Here is an 18,698-nt window from a genome sequence, read left to right as displayed (position 1 = left end):
CCGAACAAGGTAAGGTTCTGGCAGGTAGTGGTAGAGCAAAACAGAGAGGAAAAGAGGGAGGAACCCCAGGGTTTTTTTGGCCAGTTTCTGCCTGGGCTTCTATATCCTCAAAAATTCCTCTACCTCTCCTCTTGGAGGTGACATGAAAGGGCAATAGTCTCTGGGCTGAAAGGATCATAGATTTAGAGGTGGAAAGGCCCTAAAAGAACATTTGGCCCACATTTCTTTTTCTACAGATGAAGAAACAGGCTCCAGCAAGTTGAGTGATTTGTTCAACAAATCAGAATGATTTTCACCCGAGTCTCTCCAAAGCCAGTTCTTGCTTTGCTATAACTCTTTGGGAAAGAAGAATTCACTTCATTGTCAGCTCTTGTTTGTGTGTTTTGCTTGGCTGTTTCCATATTAGCTTTTCAGGACAAAGAACAGACAAGGAAACTTGAGACAGTACAGTATATGAATGAATAAACAGATCAAGCATTTATTAAGCTTTTTCTGTTTATAAAGAACTAAAGGCACAAATAGAAAAGTAAGATAATTCTGACCCTTAAGGAGCCCCATGTTTTCTGAGAGAACACAGAGGGAAGGTTTCACTTCCAAGTCCAATAGAAAGGTTCAAATATCTTTGGGTTATGCTAGAAAAGCATATGTAAATTCTTCTTTAATGTTATTTTCATTGATTAAATGATATTATTTTATATACTTCCATATAAATATTTCATATTTTATACAAATATTTTCATATTTATACATTTAATATATTTATATACATGTATGTGTTTGCATTTAAATATTTTTATGTCTTTCACATCCTTATATGTAAATGTCTTACATATTTACATTTAAATATGTACAAAAATTTTAAATATTTATATGTAAATATTTTCTAGACTTAGTGAAAAGTACAGAAGATTTTACAGGAGATTTGAAATTAAAGGGGATTAGATTTAAATTTCAATTTATTCCCTATATTATCTTGGGGGGGAAAAATTGATCCTCTCTATTTTCAATTAATCAGTCAATAAATATTTACAAAGTGCCTACCATGTGCCTAGCACTGTGCTTAGTATCAAGGAAAGATACAAGACAGTTCCTGCTCTTAGGGAGCTCCCAATCTGTTTCCTAGAGGAGAGTTGGACCAAGTGACCTCTTGGGTCCCTTCCAGTCCTAAGGCTTGGGAGGAGCAAAGGGGGTTGTCATAGACAACACTTGAGTAAAGGTAAAAAGGTAATGTGGTTTCTTTTGGGCCTGAGAGGGCCTGTCATTAAGAACAAGAAGCATAAAGTATTATTTCCCTAAATTATCATCCTTCCTTTTATTTGCATGCTGATTTTCAGCCCTTCAAAGTGGTCTTATACTCACAATTTTGACCTCAATACCTGGAAAGAAGGGATAAGGGCAGAGAGGAAAGGGAGTATTATTCACTTTTTACAGAGAACCCAAAATAGGTGTGTGTGCTTCTGTGTGAAAAAATCCTTAAATTACCATCATGCTTTAAAAAAAAATTCTTTCTACTCAGCCTTCTCCCCTCATCTTGCCCTGGATTGGTTGATACCAACTAATAATAATGAGGAGTAGCTATGGCCAAGAAGGTGTGAGGGGGAGATCATTTCAATAACTTCTCTTCCTGAGGCTTTCTTCACAATAAATTCATAATGGGACCTCTAGTGACTCAATGGATCAAGCACAGGACCTGCAGTCAGGATGATCTTGAGTTCAAATTTGTCCTCAAGCATTTGACTAGTTGTGTGATCCTGGGAATGTCACTTAACCCCAATTGTCTCAACAAAAACTCCCTCTAAAATAAGCTCATGAGGGAGGGTGTACAGTGTGTGACTTCACAATCCACCCCTCACTTTCCTTATCTCTAAAATGAAGGGGTAAGACTCACAAAAATTTGCAAACTACAGGAACCACATCTGAACCCAGGTCCCTCTTCTTCAATTCCCATACTTCCTCCACAGCAGCTTTCGGCTCTACAATTTCCTGGCTCTGGCCCTAATGGGAATACACTAGTCAGGAGCTTAGACCTCTTCTTGGCCCTTGAGTCACTATCTGACCTTAAGAAACTTGCTTAACCTCTTAGTGGCTTAAGTTTCTCCTCTGAAAAGATGTACTCCCAGGAGGCCAGGACGATCACCATATATGTGAAATGTCAGGGACCAAGTAGGGATCTGGCTCATTGCCTTTGAAGAGCTGCTGGAAGGAGTCCCACACTGGGACTGGGGAGAAGGATGGCCCTGAGACAGATGTTTATGGTGCTCTTAGTTAATTGGTTTGGGGCTTCTGAAAAGAAAAAGGGTTTAAAGGTCTGGAAATATTATGAGGCTCTTAGAGAAGCCCATGTAATATAACAGATAGAGAGCTGGTCTAGAAGGCAATACAACCTAAACTTGAGTCCCAGCTTTGATACATATGGACTTTGTCACTGGAAAAGTCATTCAGTTCTTTTAAAATTCTGATGAAGGGGGCAGGTAGGTGGTACAGTGGATAGAGCCCCAGACCTGAAGTTAGGAGTCAAATCTGACCTCAGACACTTAACACTTCCTAGCTATGTGACCCTGGGCAAGTCACAACCCCTACAACATCTACATGAAGTTTTTTCCCATCTTCCCAGATGCTAATGTTCTCTTTCCAATTTGTCTTCCATAAACTTCTGGCACTCTTTTTTGTTTGTTTTGTTTTTGTTATGGCAATTGGGATTAATTGTCTGAGGCTGGGTTTGAACTTCAAGGCTGGTGGTCTATGTACCTAGCAGTCCCTATATATTTAGGGCAGAGATTACATAAGCACATTGAGTGTAGAGACTTTCATTTTTGTTTTTATAGCTCTAGCATCTAGCCCAGTGCTTTGTAAATGGTAGGTGTTATTAGGATAATGCAATGCAGAATGAAAAGGCAGCTAGGTGGTGCAGTGAGAAGAACACCAGTCAGGAAGATCTGAATTCAAATCCTGCTTCAGACACTTACTATGTGATCTTGGGAGAGTCACATAGCACTGTTTGCCTCAATTTCTTCACCTGTAAAATGAGCTGGAGAAGGAAATGGCAAACCACTCCTGTATTTTTTTGAAGAAAACCCAATGGAGTCATGAAGAGTCAGACATTACTGAACAAGAATAAATGTAAAATGTAAATTCCTCAAGGACAGGAATATTACTTTGTATCTCTAGCACTGAATACAGTGTCTAGCCCATAATTAAGTGCTTAATAAATGTTTGATGATTGATCATATAGAGGAATGAGTAGATATTTTGTCTGGCACTTGTAAGTAGAATTAAGATCCATTGGTGGAAGCTACAGATGTGCAGACTGAAGTTCAAAAGTAAGAGCAATTTTTTTTTGGGCTATTGTTGCCATTAAGTTGTTGTCAGTCCTATCTGGCTCTCCATGACTCCATTTGGATTCTTGGCAAAGATATTGGATTAGTATCTAAAGTTGGATTTGAACTCAGGGCATTGAGTCTTTTTGATTCTGGGTTCAACACTTTTTGCACTAGTTGCATCTGAGCTCCCCCTAGCTGTACCTGAGTCAATTAGATCTGTCCACTGATAGAATGCTCTACTTCCAGAAGCCCATTGGGAATGCCTTGAAATGGAAGTGGAATGACCACTTATTTATATTGTTACCTGATAGCATGATAGGAGAAAGAACCCTAGATTTCAGATCTTCAGATTAAGGTTCAAAACTTGGCTTTGCTACAGACTCTATGTGATCTCTGGCAAATAATTCCATCTTTTTGAAGTTCAGTTGCTTAATCTGTAAAATTGGGATAATAGTTGTGAAACCTATGTTACAGAGTTATTATGAGGCTCACTGGAGTCAGAATGACATATTTGATATAACTAACCTTGTTATTTTTGGTAAGTCACTCTCAATAACTCAGGTAAAACTCTCAAAGATTATAGTTTGTAAAGAGTCATTGATCTGCTTTGGAAGAGAAAAATTGATAGCTCCTTACATCTATGAAATCACAGGTTCTCATCAATAAAACCTTTGCAAAATGTAAAGTACAATACGAATGCCAAATTTTGTCACAAATGTTTTATCAAAGAAAGGATCCAGTCTTTGTATAGCTAGAGGCAGCTAGTGGTACAGTGAATAGATTTCCAGGCCTGGAGTCAGAAAGATCTGAGTTAAAAATCAGTCCTTAGATGCTTATTAGCTATATGATCCTGGGCAAGGAACTTAAATTCTGTCTGACTCAATTTCTGAATTGTAAAATTGGGATCATAATAGCATCTACCTTCCAGGTTTGTTTTGAGGATCAAATGAGGTAATATTTATAAAATGTTTAGCACTAGCACTTAGTAGGCTTTTAGTAAATCTCTCTTCTCTTCCCCTTCAGGTTATGATTCTGTGATTCTCTCAGAATTGGGAAAATGTTCTTGTACTAGCTACATTGAGCATGGACAAGTCACTTAACCCATCTGAGTTTTAGTTTCTTTATATGTTCAACATAAAACACTATTTGTCTGTTTACATTTATGCTTGTTTTTTTCCCCCCTGAGGAGAATGTTTTGTCAATAGCAAAGAGTTGTAGTAATGTGAACTATTATAATTGTAGTCCACAGAGACCCAGATCTGTGCTACCCAATAGAAAAGTGGCCCTAGCCTAAATGTGTGTACAGAATCAAGTTACTTGATGGTGGGGCAGCAGGCACAAGATGGCGGCAGAGCAGCTCTCATTAGCTCCAGGGTCTTTTGAGTCTCCCTATCAGGTCCCCACATGGAAAAATGCTGAGAGCAGGATATTTAAGACCGTACTTGGAGGCCAGCTGGCTTCTGGGATTTCATTACTCATACTGGGTTCTCCCTTTTCATCACTTAAGACTTCCTAAGGACCCCATCCTCTGCTTATGATTTAGAGTCAGGTTCCGTCCTCTGCTTGTGATTTAAAACTAAGTATCCCACCTTCAGATTGTTTCTTAGAGTAGGGATTGACTTACACCCAGGTGGCCCTTCCTTTGGTTTCGACAAATGGTGAAGACCACTTGTGAGGGTATAATGTGGAAGGATTCTTACTCAGTTACAATTGTCTCTGAATCTTTTCCAACTCTGCACTTCTGCGAGGCTTGGAGAGGCTGGAAGAGCACAAGGCTGGCTGTTAGAAGACCTAGATTGAAGTCCTGATTCTTACACGAGCTGTGTAAACACTGAATAAATCAGCTCACCTTCTTTGTAAATTGGAGCTAAGGATTCTTGTCCTTACTCAGAGGAATGTTGGCTGGGTTTGATCCCTTCCTCTTCTACTTATTTGTTGAATAACTTGAATAAGGGAATAAGCATTTATATAGTGCCTACTGTGTGTGTGTATTTTTTTAAAACATATTATCTCATCTGATTTTTACACCAACTTTACAAGGTAAGTATTATCCCAATTTTACAGTTGAGGAAACTGAGGCAAAAAGAATTTACTTGACTTCCCTGGGGTCACATAACTAGTTGTATCTGAAATTAGATTTGAATTCATCTTTCTGACTCCAGGCCCAGAGCTCTTTTCACTGTTTCAACAGATGCCCTTGAGTAAATATTTATATAATGCCTAGTATAGATTGGGCACTATACTAAGCACTTTTTAACAACTATAATCTCTTTTGAGCCTTCACCTTTAGTCATTTACTTCTCCTGGCCTCAGTTTTCTCATATGTAGAATGAGGGAAACTGGTTTAGATCATAGACTATTAACTTCTTTTTTGTGTTGGAAACTCCTTTGGCTATCTGACCCATTCTCAGGATGTTTTTAAAGAAAGAAATATGTAGGATTACAATTTTGTCCAAATATAATTTCATATATATATGTTTTAAGTTCACAGACCCAGATTAAGAAGTCTGAAGTCTCTTCCAGCTTTAAGACCCATATAACTGTGAACTATTAATAGGAAATGTCCTTTCCCTTTAGTGTTGGTGGGAATTATATGCACCTGTTACTGTATGCTGGCTTCAGTACCCCCGAAGGGACTTTAGGTGAATCTTCCTCTTTGGTATAGATGGGGGATATGGTGCCAGAGAATTCTAAGATAATAACAGAGACAGGAGGAGGCAGAAACAAGTAGTGATAGGCAGAGAAAAATGGAGCGGAGGATGGGCTGGGCTGGGCTGGTACTGATGATACGTGTGTCTTAGTAGCTGTATGAAGGCTGCAGTGGGAGGGTAGAGCCTGGAGGCAGGGGCACCTGTTAGAATACAAAATTATTGGGCTGAGAGAGGCATCCCCCTTCCTTCCTGGTACTGCCAAAAAGAAGCTCCTAAAAATTCAGCCCAGAGTCAAGTTTTTTGGACTCACCATTTGGCCACTGGAAACTGGCTCACAACTTCATGGCTTCCAGGGACCATTGCTAATGCTTCCTCCTGGTCAGGCTACAAATGCCTTTTGTGTTTTGTATTTCTTTGTATTTTTTCTTTGCCCTGCAGTGAGAAAGCAAGAAATCATTAAGGTGACAGAGCAGCTGATCGAAGCAATAAGCAATGGAGATTTTGAGTCCTACACGTGAGTTTGATGGATACTTCTGGGAATCTGGGGCAAGGGAGGAGGGAAGTGGCTAAATGAGGATGTGGAAATGATTATATCCAAGCATGGCTTAATGCATGGACAGGTAGTCTCGAAGCCAGGAAGACCTGAGTTCAGATCCTATCTTGGATTCCTACTGGTTATGTGATCCTAGGCAAACTACTTAATTTTTCTGTTCTCTTTGGTAATTCTAGATCATCAATTGCAAGTAAGTTATCAATTGGGCACTAGTAGAAAGGTTTTCCTCACCTGGGAGCTACTTTTAACCAACAAAAGTGTAGGGCTAGTTCTTATCCTATCCATATTCAACTCACTTTTATTTGCACAGGTCAGCTAAGGGCATGGATCAACACAAACTCCTTTTTAGACTCCTTTTAACTTTTTTTTTTCCTCTTGGTTAGAATTTTTCTCTCTGCAGTTTGATTTGTATTACTTTTCTGTCTTCCCTCCCATGCCTTCCTAATTCTCATTCCCAGTAGGCTTTCCTTTATGCTGCCAAATGGTCCTTTACTTCCCTAAGGAAAAGTTGTTTTTATTTCTTTTTTGAATTCCCTGAGCTCTCTGGGATTGTGTGTGTGGGTGTGTGTATATGTGTTGCAGGGTAGAAAGGTTGCAGCTGGATGCTCCCTGGAGAGATACAAGTGGTAGTGTTTCTCCATCTATACTACTGTCTGTGGTGAGAATGTTGCGGAGCAGCAGTTCTCAAACTTTTTGGTCTCTGGACCCCTTTATACTTTTAAAAATTATTAAGACCTCAGAAGAACTTTTGTTTATGTGTGTTATATCCATCAACATTTACCATGTTAGACAGTAAAATATCATTTAATTAAATAAAATTAAGATATGATCAATATAAAATGTTAAATATATTTTTAAATACATAAACATTTATCTTATACTTTAAAAATTGAATTCCTTTAAAATGACAACAATAAACCAATTATATGTTTACATAAATAACATTTATATGAAAAATTACTGTATTTAACAAAACAAAATAAAATTTAGTGAGAAGAGTCGCATTTTCTTGCATTTTTATAGTTTATTTTTTCCAATTACATGTAATTTAATTTTTAATATTAATTTCAAAAATTGAATTTTACATTTATTCCCTTATTCCTTCTCCATCTCCTTCTCTGAGGTGAGCAATTTGATATAGATTATATATGTATAGTCATGTAAAACATATTTCTACATTAGCCATGTTGCAAAATAAAACACAGACCTAAAAAAAAGACAAGAAAATATTTTTAAAAGTATGCTCCAATTAGAAACATATTTTTTCCTGGAGATAGATAGCATTTTTTAAAATTTTAAGTTCTTCAAAATTATCTTAGATTATTGTATTGATGAGGATAGCTAAATCATTCACAGATGATCACTGTACACCATTGCTGGTACTGCGTACAATGTTTTCTTCATTCTCTTCACTTCATTTTGCATCAGTTCATATAAGTTTTCAAAGTTTTGTTTTGCATGTTTCTGTGGATTTCTTTAATATTTGGCTTAATGAAGAGTTAGATTTTCATATCTGTTTCAGCATTCAATCTATTGCAATATGTTTTACTTGAAGGGTATGAAGAAGATCCAGCCTCATACAGATAGATAAAAAAGGAAGAAATATTTTAACAGGCAAATAACATCATAGTATTATTATGAAAATAGTTTTGACTTTGCAGGACCCTGGGAGTTCACAGATAACCCTTTGAGAACTATTGTTTTAGAATGATCTTAATTTTTAATGCATCCCCTACTCATTGAACCTTGTTCTAGCTTTTCCCCTGGGATCTCACATTCTTTCTATTCAATAAACACTCATTGACTTACTATATATAAGGCACTGTTTTTTGCTTTGGGATACAAAGATGTAATGACAAGCCATCAGAGTTTACAAGTCACTGAGGGTAGAAGAAAATGGAAAAAACACACACACACACACATATATATACATATATATATGTATATATATGTGTGTGTGTATATATATGTGTGTGTGTGTATATATATATGTATGTATGTATATGTGCAAAGCAGAATGTTAAAAGGGCAAAAGAAAGATCTAGATATGCTAGATAGGATTAAAAATCCACTGAAAGAATCAAAAAAAGCTTTATGGAAGAGTTGGCACTTGGAGGAAGAGATGGGTCTGACAAGAAGAGATAAGGAAGAGATGGGGGGGAGTCTATTCCAGATACAGGGGTGACCTGTGTAAATGCATGACCTCAGAAGAAGGTAAGAGAGTGGTTTTGTTTGGAATTGAGATGAGGACGGCATATAATGTGAAATAAATTTGGAAAGGTAGATAAAGGAGCCAGATTACAGAAGACTAAATGCTAGGCTAAGGAGTTTATAATCTCTGCTGAAGTGTAGGGAGTCCTAAAGGCTTTTGATCAGGGGGTTAGAACTGGTTAGAACTATACACTAGGGAGATTTATATAGTAACTGTTTCATGGACAAATTATAAAGTGCAGGGATTAGAGGCAGAGACACTAGTCAAGTTATTCTGGTAGGCTAGGGAGATGAAATAAGGGCTTGAACTAATGTGGTGGTTGTGTGAATGGAGAAAATTTTGTTGGGGTAGAATATTCAGTATTTAGCAACTTCTTGAATATAGAGAATAAGAGAAGGCAAAGATAACTCCTCTCAGGAAGAATTTCTTAGGATCCTTATAAGAAAGGAGAATGTATCCTTGGCCCTGAAGGAGAAACCAGTGCTTTCTATTCTTTGCTTTTGTCATACTCTGCTGCAAGGAGTTGACTGACTACCCCTGGGAGTTGGGGCACTTCCTGCTTGCATGTTTTGTCCAACAAACAGTCAGCTGTAATAAGACAAATGTTAGGGCTGAATGAGGGAATCAGGCTTCCTTGTGTTCAAACCCAGAGTTCACTGGAGAGGAGCATGTGCTGGACTTTGGATCTCCATAGTTGTAGCATTGAGAGACAGCTTAAGATGGTCACTCTGTGGCATCCTCTCCTGGGGAAGGGACAAAATGAAGAAGTCCTAGTTTATGTTTCGACTGTGGATAAGGGTCAGTTTAGGAATGAGCAGAGACACAAAGCACAGGCACTTTGAAGCCCTAACTGTACCTGTTTGTACATGCATGAGCATGAGAGTGCATCAATATTTACTTGGATCTCTGCATATGTAAAATGAACACCGGAGGTGAATGGGGCCAAAATGTCCAGCCTACCCTGAGATTCTGCCAGTATTTAGCAGTGAAGGGAATGGTAGAAAGAGGGGAAGACTATCCCTGTAGGGTTCATGGCTTGCTTGGGAGTATTGAGTCCTCTGGCTCTCCATTTAGATTCATAGAATAATAAAACACAAAAATAAAATGCTAGAATTCTAGGGGAATGTAGAACACAGAATATGGAAATCTGAGCTTGAAAGGATCTTAGGAAATGGGACGTGGAACATTAGAGTTTAAAAGGATCTTAGAAAAGAGAATACCAGGACCTTAAAGGACTATATTACCTAGTCAAACCCTGCCCCAGCATCCCCATTCAACAGATAAGAAATTGAGGTCCAGGGAGATCTCTGTTTGCTATTCCTTTCTCCAGGAAGATGTGTGACCCTGGGATGACAGCCTTTGAACCTGAGGCTCTGGGAAACCTGGTTGAAGGCCTGGACTTCCACCGATTCTACTTTGAAAACCGTGAGCAATTCCTTCCCTCCGTGGTGCCTGTTGTCTCCTCTCGTTGCTTGTCCTGCCCGCTGGCAGCGTGTCTCAGCCTCCTGGGAATAGCAGTGTGACAGACAGGGCCCCTGGGCAACTCAAGACCCCAAGAAGCCTGCAGGAAGCCCCGTGCGGAACGTGGGTTGGTACCATCTCAGACCCCTCTCTTAACCCTGGCCAGGCAAACTGCATTTCCCAACCCTACCCTTTTAATAGCTAGATGCAGGGACCCTGGGGCTCACAGGAAGGACACAGGGGGCAAGCAGCCTTTCTCCCAGGATCCCTCAGACAAGCGTTGCTATCATAGGGGAATGCAGGTTTAGTTCAGCATGGTCCTGATCACACAGGCCATTTGGGTTGGAGGTTTGAGTGTCTTAAACTGCATAAGAGTGGGGGAGGACCTCACACTGCTGTACCCCGCCCTGTCTGTGTGCTGTGCGGCTGGGTCTCTGTTCTTCATGTCTGTTGGTCCTGTGCATTCCCCCCAACAGGGGTAGCATGATAGCTGGGAGCTGATATGGGGCTTTCTGCAGGACTGTTTCTGCCTTTGCCTGTTTTCCCTGTTACTGGCTCTCAAAACTCCCCTGGCTATGTCATCCTAAGGGGCCCTCATGGAGTCTTAGAGTTGGAAGGAACCTTAATGGATCAATCAGTAAGCCCAACTTTGTTTTATAAGATGAGAACACTAAGGCTCTTAGAAGGGAAGGGATTTTCTTAAGAACACCCAATGAGATAGCAGGAAAATCAGAACTAACAATAATAGCTTACATTTTCATAGTACTATGAGAATTCTAAGTGTTTCTGAAAATCTAAGCTTCTTTAGGGCAGGGATAGTTTCACATTTATTTTTGTATCCCCATTCACTCAATAAATATTTATCGAGCCCTTACTATATAACAGGAATTGTGCTAAGTACAGAACTAGCATATAGTAGATGCTTAATAAATGCTTATTGATTGCTTGATTTCCTCACAGCAACCCTGTGAGATAGATAAACTATGATTACCCACATTTTATAGAAAAAGAAACATACTTAGAGATGTGACTTACTTGATCAAGCTCCCCTTACTTGAGCAAGCCATCGAGAGGCAGTTAGAATCAGAACTCACCACCCCTGGTTCTCCCCCCATGTTGTCTCTTCAGGGAAATAGGTCAAAAAGTCTTCATTCCATTCTAAGAGCCTTTAAGTCACAGTCTAGCTGACTGATTAAATGTTCCATTTTGGTTAGAGTTTGGGGACTCTTCCTGAACTCTGTCTGAAGGGCAATGAAGGCTACAGCCACTCTTCCTGACTTTGGCATCAGATGGATCATTTTTGCCTTGTGAAAAAGTAAGAAAGATAAAATAAAAGTCAATATTTACTTACCAGTAAAATGTTCTGCAGTCCTAATATTCATTGGCAATGGTGAAAAGCTCATATGATATACTGAGACTTGGTTTCCAGGGCCATTAATTTTCAAGCTTGCTATAGCCTAATTTCTTGTTCCCAACATTCTATACTAATTTGCTTGAGCACTCCTTTTTAATCCTGTCTTCCCTAGGAATATAGAAGTTCTTAAAGGGCTAAAGTGTTGAGTAAGCAAATCACTGAAGCGGGTCCATCAGGAATTCTTGGTTAAAGTATAGGTTCTGTAACACACTATGGGAACTCTTAGTGCCTTAGTTTCCTTCTCTGTAAAATGGGGAATATTTGTACTATCATACTCATTAGACTGTGAACACAGTACTTTGCAAACTTTAAAATGCAATGAAAATTAGAGCTATTGTCATTATCTGATAAATTTTAGGGACTAACATAGCTGATCTCTAAGGACCCTGATAGCTCTAAGGACCCTGTATGGCTTTCTGTCAAGGAATCTGTAAATTAGATTCCTGCACTGGGTGAAAGTTTGGATGAAATGGCTCCTGAAGTTCCTTCCAACTGTGAGATGCTCTACTTTTAAACTACGGGGATCTATGGGACATTGCCATCTGAACTAGCCTGATGTTTAAGCAAGGATGATGGGCTCCTTGCCTCATGTATTGCCGAGAGACTTTTTTATTCAACAATGGGAAGTATTTTTTTTTTTCCGGAGTAGTAATGCCTCCTTAACTTTTTGTCCCTTTTTGCTTTCGTGAAGAGCATTCTCAGGAAGAGAGTGTCTCATTTTTCTGAAACTTCTCTAATAAAAGTCTTAATCCCCTAGAAAATTTACCTTGCCTCCCAGATATCTAAGGGGCAAAATAAGGCCTGGTGATTGAGTTTCCATCTCTGGACTAATGTAGTTAAGGGGCCTTGAGGGGAGCTGGTGAAGGAAAGACAATGATGAGAAACTTCAGTGTATCCCAGCTCATGTTCAATCCCATGGTTCCATTCCACTTTTACTCCTTGTCCCTCTTCCTTTTCACCCTTCCCTACTCTCTGGTCTCCAGTGTGGTCCAGGAACAGCAAGCCTGTCCACACCACTATCCTGAACCCCCACATCCACCTGATGGGTGATGAGTCAGCCTGCATCGCCTATATCCGCATCACACAATATGTGGACGCCAATGGTATCCCTCGCACTGCCCAATCTGAGGAGACCCGCATCTGGCACCGCCGGGATGGCAAATGGCAGATCGTCCACTTCCACAGATCTGGAGCACCTTCAGTTCTACCACAGTGAGATCCTTTCTCTTTTTCCTTCCTTCCCTTCATGTCAGGCTGCTCCTGATATTGAGACTTCCCAGGGGTGGAGTTTGTAGCTGTGGTTTGATTGGATATTGGAGCAGAGTCTAAATCATTATCTCCTAGGCAATCTGGGAGATCTTCTGTTAATATAGATGGACCCAATCATTCTAATTAGGTTAGAATGCTTTAATGTCAAAATAGTATATAATTCTTTAGATTATTTTAAATCATAAATTGTTAGTCACCATAATTTTGTATAATAATAATAATAATAAATTAGAGCCAGAAGGAAACAGGTATTGAATGGTAGCATTGGAAGAGACCATAGAATAAAGGTGGGGGTGAGGGCGGGGGCAAAGTGGGGACGGGACAGATCCTAGACCATAAAGTATCAAAGATAGAGGAGATTTAGACATCTGATCATAGGATTTAAGGCTCTAGCAGGGATTATTAATCACTAACCCAATCCTTTTATTTTACAAATAGGGAAACCGAGGCCCCAAGAGGTCAACTGACTTGCCCGAAGTCACACAGGTAGTAATTATCAGAGCAGAGCAGTAACTGTCCTCTGTGTTCCTTTCACTGTGTTCCTTTTCCAGATCGTAGGATGTAGAGTGTCAGAACTGGAAGGGACATTAAGAGGTTAGGTATTCTGATCCTCATTTTACAAAGGTGGGAACCAGAGAAATTAAGGAATTTGCTCAAAGTCATACAACTTAACAAATGAGAGAGCCAGGTGAACCCACATTCTTGTTATGGAGTTTGTTTTAGAGCCTAATCCCCACAAGATTTTGGAATTTTCATAGCTATCTAAAATTTGAGAACATTTATAAAAGCTATGTTCTACCCTTTCTTACTCCTTCATACTCCCAAATTCAGCTAAAAAAGAAAAGGCATTTGCCTTATCTTTTATGAATCCTGTTGGTTTAGCCCAAATAATTACATGGTTGACATTAAAAATACACGTTTAATTGTTCCACATTTCAAACATGTTTTCTATAGTAGAACTATTTTGATTGTTGTCTTTTTTTTCCCTCCAAAAAAAAATATTCAGAGGTCACACTTCTGTGTCTTTTCAATACACTCCCCTTCCCACCCCCATCTTCATCCTCATCTCCGCCCTTCTCTCCTCCCAAGCCACATAATAATAACAATTCACATTGATATAACGCCTTGATGTTGGCAAAGAGCTCTGCCGAGGCAACCACGATGAACACATTCATTTTTATGGTCCTTTAAGGTTTACAAATGGAAATGGAAATTACAGATATTGTAAGCCTTATAACAGATCATGAAGTAGATAGTGCAACACATATCTCCATTAACAGATTAGGAAATTGAGGCCCCAAAAGGTAACATGACTTTTTCAAGGTCACAGAGCTACTATGTAGTCTAGCAATGGAAACAAACTCATCTGTATTACTTTGCGAAAGAATTCATTACAGTATTCCTTTAAATGGCAACATCCCTTGATACATTCAAAGGAGCATTCACTAAGTACCTACTATATACAGACCATTGTTAGGCTAGATGAGAATATGAAGATTAGTCAAAGTATGGTCTCTGCCTTCATAGATCTCACAAACTAACTAACACATGCTCATAACATGATAGGATGACACCAGATTTTGGATATATGCATGTGAAAATGTCTATTGCATGGCTCCAGTGAAGTTAAGGGAATGAATGAGATTGCCAAGGAAGACTAGAAGAGGACCAAGGACACAATCTTGGGGAACTACAGGAAAAGAAAAAAGTGATAGATAGATAAATATAGATATAATAGATTGGTCAAATATTGACTGTAGTTCTTCTTTCTCCTCCCCCTCCCATTAATGCATAGAATTTTTCCCTTAGTGCATAGAATACTGGATTTTAAATCAGAAAGACAGACATAGAGATAACAAATACAAAGAAGGAAATAATTACAAGGAACTTGTATTCTCTTAGGGGAGGGAAAGGAGATAAAGCATTAATCTATCTATGTGCCTGCTTTATAGATTAGGCACCATGCTAAGTGCTTTAGGGAAGTGAACAAAAATTTTTTATTTATTTATTTAAATTATTATGTTTTTATTCTACAATGTTTCAAGAACTGTACTAAGTTTTCTTTATAAGTATTATTTAATTTGATCCTCATAACAACTCTTTGAGGTAGATGCTGTCATTATCTCCTCTTTATACCATGTTTATAAATGAGGAACACAAGGCAAATAGGAGTTGTGATTTTCTCAGGATCACACAATGACTGTTCGAGGTCAGATATGGATTTGTCTTCCTAACTCTAGGCTCAGTGCTCTACCCATTGTGTTACCTAGATATTAAAACTTAAAACTGCACTGAGACCTTTGGAACATGCTGAATAAGTATAGAGGAAATAAATATAAAGAGAATAAACACAAGTTGCTTGAGATGGAAAAAGCTGGCATTTGGGAAGATCAAGAGAGTTTCTGGAATAGAAAATAATTCTTCTAGGACTTGAAGAAAGAAAAGGATTTTATAAGGTGGAAATGAGGAGAGAGGATATTTCAGGTTTGGAGAATGAAGGATGGTATGTATGTGTGTACAGAGGCTGTTTTCGCTGGACAGGTTGGGAAGATAGGTTGAGGCCATTTTGGAAAGGACTTTTTAAGCTAAACAAAGTTTATAATTTGTCCTAGAAATAGTAGGGAACCACTTGAGAATACTGAGTAGCCTGATTAGAACTGTACTTAAGGGAATTCACTTTGGCAACTGTGAAGAGGATAGATTGGAATTGGGATGGGCTTGTGGCAGGGAGATGGCAGCCAATTAGGTGGATGTTGCAGTAATCCAGGCAACAGCTGCTGGGAAGGGTTGTTATTGCTTACTCAATTAATCATGTTTGATTCTTTGTGACCCCATTTAAAGTTTTTCTTGCAAGGATACTGGAGTAATTTGTCATTTCCTTTTCCAGCTTATTCTACAGATGAGAAAACTGAGTCATACAGAGTTAAGTGACTTGCCCTGGGTCACACAGCCAATGTCTAAGGCCAAATTTGAACTCAGTTCTTTCTGACTCCAGGGCCAGCTCTCTTTCCACGGTACCATCTCAGTGCCTCATGGAAAGTGGAGCAGGGACTGAACTAAAAAGTAAAGGGGCTGGTGTGGTCAGGAGAAAAGGTTGAATGCAGGAAATGCAAACGCAGAATGACAGATTTTTTAAAAAATTATTTATTTTCCTCCAGGGACATGTAAAAACAATTTTAACATTCATTTACTTTGAGTTCCAGGTTCTTTTCCTTCCTCCCTTCCCCATTCTAGTTGAGAAGACAAAGAATTCAAATAGATTATACATGTGTGGCCATACAAAACACATCCAAAATAAGTCACATTGTAAAAGAAAACCATAGAACAAAAAAACAAAACAAAAACAAAAACAAAAACAAAAAAACCCTCAAGAAAAAAAAGCATACTTTAACCTGTATTCAGATAGCATCCATTCTATCTCTGGGGATGGATAGCATTTTTCTTCAGAAATTCTTCACAGTTATCTTGAATCATTGTATTGCAGAGAATAGTCAAGCCATTCTCAGCTGGTGACCTTACAGTATTGCTGTTACTTTGTGCACACTATATTTCACTTGAATGGCAAGTTTTAGCGAAGATGAGGATGACTCCTAGGTTATAAACTAGAGACCTGAAAGAATAGCCTTGACAGAAAGAGGAAAGTTTAAGTTGTGTAACGCTGAGCAAAATACTGCACTGCCTGCATACTGCTCCGTGTCCCAGTTTCTTCATCTGCAAAATGGGGAAGAGTAAGACTTGATTGCCTCTAAGGTCTCTTAGGTCTCTTCTAGTTCTAAATCTATACTCCTATGAACTATAATCCTAAGTATATATTACCTATTATTATCATCTTGGGTGTCTTCAGCCTTCTCTTTTAATCCCTTGAATTCTACTTTTCAGCTGAAGTTCTGATTGGGTTGTGCACTCGCTGGCTGCACTATGGAGATCTACCCTTCTTCATCTGCAGCATGTGGCTGCTGGTTCTACCATGTGCTGGAAATCCCACCATCATCATCATCACCATCACCAAGCTCCTCACAGAAGCCAAGAACACCTGCCAACCAACTCAAGCCATCATGCACCAGAGAACAAACGGCCACAGTTACTTACTTTTCTTTTTCTTTTCCTGTCTCTCCCTGTTTTGCTTTTCATTTCATCTTCTGATTGTGTGCATGAGCCAGGCCCAAGGGCACAGATTGTCTTTCCTCTCCTGGGTCAGCTGCTCCCAGCTCTTGGGATAGAGAATAACATGAAAGGAAGGGACCCCTCCCCTCCATCCTCCCAGCCCCTGCCCCAGCTCTGGGAGCTAGCAATTTCCCAAATGCTCACTCTTCTCTATCAGCTGTGCTCCCTATTGGACCTAACTGCAAACTCCCACAAGCTACCACAGATGGATAGATGGGTAAATCAAGCCTGTCCCATGCTGATGCTAAGCCTTGCTAGCTAGCTAGCTAGCATAATGAGCAGGCCCCTATTTGCTAGCTCTCCTGTCTCAGACCTTTGTTCCTGCCTCTCTTTTGAAACTTTTGAGAGAAGGGCAGCTGACCCAATAGAGAAGAGCATTTATGGCAAAAAAAAAAAAAAGAAAAAGAAAAAGAAAAAGAAACTGGAGCATCTGGCCACAAGCATGAATTCTTTGCCTTGGGCTATCAAATATATGTTCTGCCTTTATCCCTCCCTTCTGTGTTTTTTCCTTTCCCTTGGTAAATTGCTTTTCTCCCTCTACTAATGTTTTCTCTCTCTCCCTTTTTTTTTTTTGCATTCTGTGAACATTGAAACTTATTTTATTTATTCATCAATTTGTTTATTTTCGGGGGAGAAATAAGCAGTGTTAAGAACACTGGTGCTAGATCAGGGTACTTTTTTTTTTTTTTGATTTGGTGGGGCCGTTTGCTTCAAATATGGACTTCATTGAACCCATTCTTCCAGCATAGATTGAGAGTTTCTGCTTTAGTAACACTTGAGAGAGGAAAGCTGATCATCTTTTGGGGGGAAAAAAGAAAAAAACTAAAAGCAACCTTTAGGAATCTCTTCTACTTTGACCGCATGCCTTTTGATATCCAAATTTCTGTGTATTTGGTAAATTGATTTAATGTATTTGCTGAATGGGTCTTTATGTAATAGCTAAACATCTCAGATTACTTTGGGAAAGGGTGGGCTAGGGTAGGGTAGTTGTTTCTTTCATTTCTCTCTTTCTCTCTTTTCCCCTTAACTTCTGAAGCTATAAATGTGTAACATTTGGGTGTCTGTGGTATAGGTGAGCTTAACCTCTCATCCTCTCCTGTGCATCAGTCCCTTCCCCCGGGGTTCCCTTCTGTTCTGCTGACAGAGTTGGAGTTGAGAAAAGCATTGCATGCTGATATGAATGTTGAAACAGCTGGCCACATCTCAGCACAGCTGGCCACGGAGGATGTCAAAAATGACAAGGGAGAACTTGGCCTGTTGGAGGAACATCTTGGCCTCCTGCCTCCCCACCAGAAGCTTCCCCTGGACCTTAATGAAGAGCCAAGTCATCTGTGCGACTCAGTGGACCTTACCTTTAACAGGGCATTCCAGCAGTGATGGGAGAGGTCAGGGAGACTCTATGTGGCCTGATGCTGCGTGGCCTTTTCCTGTGGGGTTTGATGGTATTTCTAGTGTCTATTTTACCCTTCAGTTTCCTGCTTTTTTGCTCTTACACTCCCTTGGTTTTTCTCCCTTTTCTCTGGATTGACTCTGACGTAAGATGCCCTGGCCCTTCCAGCAGGGCTATGTCTGCACTGTGTTCTTTGCATGACCTTACACTGTATATGCAGTAAGTTTATTGACAAAATGAACAAAACCAATCATGTGTTTTGGC

At 39.4% G+C, this 18,698-nt stretch overlaps 1 protein-coding gene across 4 annotated transcripts in view; it reads left to right on the top strand.

Moving 5' to 3' along the window:
• CAMK2A (calcium/calmodulin dependent protein kinase II alpha) overlaps positions 1 to 17,469 on the top strand; it is a 79,584-nt gene extending 62,115 nt beyond the window's left edge. Inside the window, exons 15-19 of one of the 4 annotated variants that reach the window (XM_074291776.1) lie at positions 6,410 to 6,485; positions 10,067 to 10,161; positions 12,595 to 12,823; positions 13,319 to 13,366; positions 16,760 to 17,469. In XM_074291776.1, the coding sequence (XP_074147877.1) occupies positions 6,410 to 6,485; positions 10,067 to 10,161; positions 12,595 to 12,823; positions 13,319 to 13,366; positions 16,760 to 16,763 (452 nt within the window). In that variant the 3' untranslated portion in view covers positions 16,764 to 17,469. Of the gene's footprint in view, positions 1 to 6,409; positions 6,486 to 10,066; positions 10,325 to 12,594; positions 12,824 to 13,318; positions 13,367 to 16,759 lie in introns of those variants that run through there. The other 3 variants (XM_074291775.1, XM_074291778.1, XR_012486648.1) reach the window with 3 other exon arrangements.
• Positions 17,470 to 18,698: the final 1,229 nt, after the last annotated feature.

Source organism: Sminthopsis crassicaudata, chromosome 2 (assembly GCF_048593235.1).
Source record: "Sminthopsis crassicaudata isolate SCR6 chromosome 2, ASM4859323v1, whole genome shotgun sequence".
Classification (NCBI taxonomy): domain Eukaryota; kingdom Metazoa; phylum Chordata; class Mammalia; order Dasyuromorphia; family Dasyuridae; genus Sminthopsis; species Sminthopsis crassicaudata.
Note: the sequence above shows the minus strand (reverse complement) of the source record. Positions and strands in the feature narration are given on the sequence as shown.